This window comes from Syzygium oleosum, unplaced genomic scaffold (assembly GCF_021117445.2).
Source record: "Syzygium oleosum isolate NSW1041296 unplaced genomic scaffold, Sole_v2.1 Sole_v2.07, whole genome shotgun sequence".
Lineage (NCBI taxonomy): Eukaryota > Viridiplantae > Streptophyta > Magnoliopsida > Myrtales > Myrtaceae > Syzygium > Syzygium oleosum.
The window spans coordinates 8,312,935-8,317,974 of NW_026607491.1; the positions used below are offsets into that span (position 1 = coordinate 8,312,935).

Below are 5,040 nucleotides of genomic sequence, written 5' to 3' on the forward strand. Positions count from 1 at the left end.
ATTTTGGCCTCCATTGCCGTCAAAGAAAATAAATTACTCAATTTCCCTCGAGATCAAATTACCAGATTAAGCATATCCTGCATCATTATTTTCAACAAGTCAATTAATGAGAAGTAACGATAGCCTCTCAAAAATGATGATGAAGAACTTATGGAAACCATAGTAAGAAACTGAACTCAGAGGGAGTGGATGCGAGTATGTTACAGATTGCAAAGCAACTTCACAATTAATTCACTAACACTGTTTTGATGCACGCTACGCTCTAAACACAGAATTGAAACACAAGATCAAGTATTTCCATGACCCAAAACTCAAATTCACTTTTAACAAAAGATATCAAGAAACACTCAATAGCGACAGGAATGAGCATGATTCGAGACAAATAAAACAAAAAAGGAGAAAAGAACAAGCTTTTGCCAGAACTATACCTCCAATAACGAATGAGTAAGGCGCGGATTGTTGAAGTAAGCAGTTCTTTGGGGATTGCAAGTGTAGGAGAGATTTGTGGTAGAAGAAGAAGAAGAAGAAGAAAAAGGAGTTGGAGGCGTAGAAAAAAGAGAATGGCTTGCAATAGAGAAAATACAAAGACAGTTTGCAAGAGTAGAGAACTGAGACGTCAAAGGCATGGAACGAAAGAAGAAGGAAAGTGGGACCCGCAAAGGAAAAAAAAATAAAAAAAAGAGTTGACCAAATAATAAAAAAAAGGATCACTGTTGTAGAATTTTACCAGATAAATGGTAGGCCCCACAAAAGATAATATAATCACAACACAAAACAAAAAAAAGGAGCGTCTAAATCGAAGGAGGAGTGGAAAAAACACTGCCCTTTATAAAAAAAGATGCCTTTAACTACGGGTATAAGGACATAAATTTTTTTGGGAAAAGTGGAAATATCATTTGGTGATTAAAATATTGGTAAGTGGAGGGTCACTTGGATTAATTATTGGATGGTGGGGCGGAAGTGAAGGCAATTCAGGCCATCAGAAGAAGCGAAACTAGTAAGAAGTGACATGGAAGAAAGTGTCCTAAAGAGTGTTTTTTTCTTTCCTTTAGGGAGAAAAGGAGATCGAAAGAAGATCTTACACTTAAAAAATGCCTGTAAGCTTTTAGTCGTGTGTACCCGTTCATTTACAGGGCCGCCACAGGACGCTATGTTGTATGCCATAATCTTAAGAATTACAGAATCACACGCAACAGTACACTTACAGCTTGTAAAGTTTCTCTATAAAGGAAGGAGTTTAACAAAGGAAGATGCACGCAAGTCTTTGATATAGAAAAAGGAGAGGAAAACGGAAAGAGAATTCTGCTTGGCGAGTGTTTAGGGTTTTCTGGTCTTGTAGAATCCTTTTGATATAGGGTAGTGAAAGTCTGTTCTTGATTCTCACCTGGAACTTTTCTTGATCACAAAGTGAAACAGCTCCACCTTTGTCCCCGAAAATAGTTAAATTGCCAACTCCTCCTTTGTCCGGGAATATAGTTAATTTGCCAATTCCTCCTTCGGTCGATTACTGGTTCATATTTTCGATTATCTTTGTTACGGCTAGTTTTATCACCTAGAGGTGGGTGAATATGTGATTTTATCAAATTGAATGATTTAAACGTGCGGAATGAATATAGACGAGGTTAACAATTCGTATGAACAATATCAGATGGATGCATATGACAAACTTGTTTGTAAGTTGTCGTCAGATGATTGCGTCTGATGACTAAAATGATGTTTTGACGAACTCATTTGATAGATATGTATGCAGTATAATGTAAGCAATAATAAATGAAAGTTTAGGGATAGAGAATACTGCACACAGATCTTTATAGTGATTCGGCTTTATTAAGCCTACGTCTACTCTCCACGCTGGCAGCCTATTGGCTGTGTTTCATTATTGAATCACCAAAAGATTACAAGAGCAGTGTTTCTCAGATGATAGACTACACTATTACGTACACTCTTCACTCAAGTAATTTTCTTTCTGAAGTCACAACGTGGAATACAGTAATCACAAGTGTGTAAGATCGAAGCTTTATTCAGACTTTGGAATTCTCGATTCTAGTTTTTCTCCTTGTACGACGTTTGCACTCCTTTTATACTCTTCTACGTCCAATCTATCCGTTGGACAGTCTTCAAAGGATTGATCTCCAAATCATCTAGTTGGAGAAACTTCCCAAAAGAAAATGCATAGCCGTTAGAAGAAGAACCATTATCTCCAGGTGATTTGATCACCCATACAATCAAATCAAGGTTTCCATAAGTGCAGTTCTTCGTGTTTAAGGATCGATCTTGTGATTGCCAATTAGGATATCTTGAGATATCAATTTGATTGTCCTGCATAAACTTGCCAAAAATAACACTTATTGAATCTGACGAGGACTTATGAGTCTGATGACAAAGTCGTTTCATCGACTAAGTCTGATGACTCAGTATTTGCCTGTATCAAATAACTTAAGTGTAATTCTGGTCAGTAACAGATTGTTTTGTCATTCTTCAAAACTACTTAGGGATTTTTCTCAACAATCTTAATTTGTATGCAATCGTACCCACATTCTCCGGACATGAATAGAACAAAGTGAACAATATTATGCAGGTCAGCGAGCACTACTTTTCGATGTTCATCCTATGGAGCATATATATTTATATAAGCACACTTAGCAGTACAACAAAATCTAAAAGAAAAGGCTCAGAAAATCTATACTAGACATACTGTATCTTGGTCAATATTATTCTCTTGTAGATGCACATTATTAGAGGACACGCTATTGTCATTAACCCTTTTCCCATTGGAACCCAATGGAAACTAAAAAGAGAAAAAATCGATTGACGAACAACTTTCTGTCAAAGATGGTAATTCATCCAGAGGAAATCTGTTTTCTAAGGACTGTTTTAAAACCAATTGAGTTGTTCCCAATCCCATATAGGTTCTTCGGTTTCCATACTAGTCGACGTAGTCGTCTCCCTGTAACGGGAAATTCCAGCACTATTTTCTGTCACTGATCTTGATGAGGACACCGATCCGCCATAGCCACCGCCACTGCCACTTTCACCATCTCCACCTTGTATTGTCTCCGCAACCACCAACTCCAATGGCCGACGATCAAATGCTCGGGAGCTCCCGGACACAACGTACACTCGGCACAACGCGAACTCATGCCTCAACTACAACATTTCAAGGGGAAAAAAGTAAAGAAATTTTTTTTGTTGCATCTAGAGAGAAAATGAGAATGAATGTTTCCGATACACTAGCATGTAACACTGGCAAACCAAGCTAAGAGCATAATATTTTTAATTTACTAGCACTACTTAATAAGCGCTGTATTTTCGAAATTTCGCCTAATCGAGCCTCTAATAGGTGGGTTGTAAATATGCAGACTACTCGTTTGAAAATTTAACTAAAGTAAATCCGGTGACGTTCATGAGTATGATCTATTGCTCAGAATACTGTAATATTTCGTAAAACTACTGCCAACTGATGTAAAAATTTAAGTTGTTAGATGAAAGCTTGGCTTAATATTTAGATACTCTAACACTCCCTCTCACGCGTAAAGTAGACTTTGGCCTAGCCAACAACGTGGAAATATATGATGGGTAGGCAAATAACGGGCCTAAAAAGATTTGAGCTCAGGATCTTCTACTCTAATGTCATGTGTAATTTTCTTCTTCCGCCAATTAAGACGAAGAAAAACATGACTCATCTAATAAAGTCCCAAAATAAAAGGTTCAATTGCATTGACTAAAAAAGAGATGAAGAGTGCATGCAGGTTTAGACTTTAAACTTTACCCTAAACATGGGCATCGCTTTTGATTTTAGTTATTTATGTCAAATGTATAGAAAGTCATCGATCAATCAAGTCATGCATGCTTGTGAAAATAATGTTTTCCAGCACTGACAAAAATCCAAGACTGATTATGCAATTAACTAAAATGAAGATCAAAGATCAATCAAGTCATGCATGCTTGTATAAATAATGTTTTCCACCGCCTGATATGTCTAACAAAAGTTCAAGAGTGATCACGCGATTAACTAAAATGAAGATCTTCGACCAAAAAAAAAAGGCAAAATAAAGATCAAATTCAATTAGTTCATGCACGCGCTTACCCTAAACCCGGGCATGCTAGAACTTGAAGAATTAGAATTGGGAGGTGAGATTATTTCTATGGCTTTATACTCGTTCAATTTCCATTTGGTTTTTGTTCCTGTTGGAGCTTTTCCCACGTAGAAGACCATGGACTTCTTCATCCCAATCACTTTGTTGTCCGCCGAGTAGACATAACCAGGCGACCCGGTCGCCTTCCAGTAACCCACCGCCGTGCTTCTGCTAGGTCTCCCTCCTCTGGCTTCTCTCTCCTGCATCGGAGCGAAGAAGAACCACTGCTCTTTGTCTTCTCGGCACAACTCTCCGGAAAGCTCTGCAGCAGCAAAACACGCACAACACCACAAGAGAAAGCGAAAACTTTTAGTACAATTGGCGACAACTTTGCTCAAATGATTCCGTTTCAGTGACAATGAATGAGGAACATCGAGAAATGAAGAAATACTATGCATGATTTCATGTTCTTTTACCTGGGAGATTCCACGGCTCGGTGGCATAGATGTTGAATACCGGAATGATCTGGTGGAGCTGGTCTTGTAGCGAGCCCTCGAGCTGGTTGTGCAAATAGAAAGAAATGAGCTCTTCCTCCGTTGGATAGAACCTGAAGCCTGTCGGATGATCCTCCATCATGTTTCTCTTTTACTGTATCCTAGGTTTCTAAAGTAGGGATGTGCTCGTATGCGTTTTACCTCACAACAGAAATGGTAGCTTGTGTTTTAGATAACATATTAGATCTCGACTAGGCCTATATATATAGAAGTGGACCTCTTGGTCATCATAAAAGAGGAAAATATTTTAACGTGTGCAACGAGTCAATAATGAGGACGGAAAGAAAGAAATATTAAATTAATTTCCTTATAGTTGAATGAAGGTCCATTTGGAGTGAAGTTTTCTTTCTAATTCTTTTTTTTTAATTTGAGAGTTGCTTCATTTGATAATGAACGCGAGCATAGAATTT

General features: G+C 37.9%; 1 protein-coding gene across 1 annotated transcript; it reads right to left on the bottom strand.

Moving 5' to 3' along the window:
* Positions 1 to 2,681: 2,681 nt before the first annotated feature.
* On the bottom strand, positions 2,682 to 4,788 carry LOC115677653 (NAC domain-containing protein 90-like). Its single transcript, XM_030600842.2, has 3 exons — positions 4,553 to 4,788; positions 4,088 to 4,398; positions 2,682 to 3,147 (listed from the first exon to the last, which is right to left on the bottom strand). Exons 1-3 carry the CDS (start codon positions 4,710 to 4,712, stop codon positions 2,875 to 2,877), a joined length of 744 nt encoding a protein of 247 aa, XP_030456702.1. The 5' UTR covers positions 4,713 to 4,788; the 3' UTR covers positions 2,682 to 2,874.
* Positions 4,789 to 5,040: the final 252 nt, after the last annotated feature.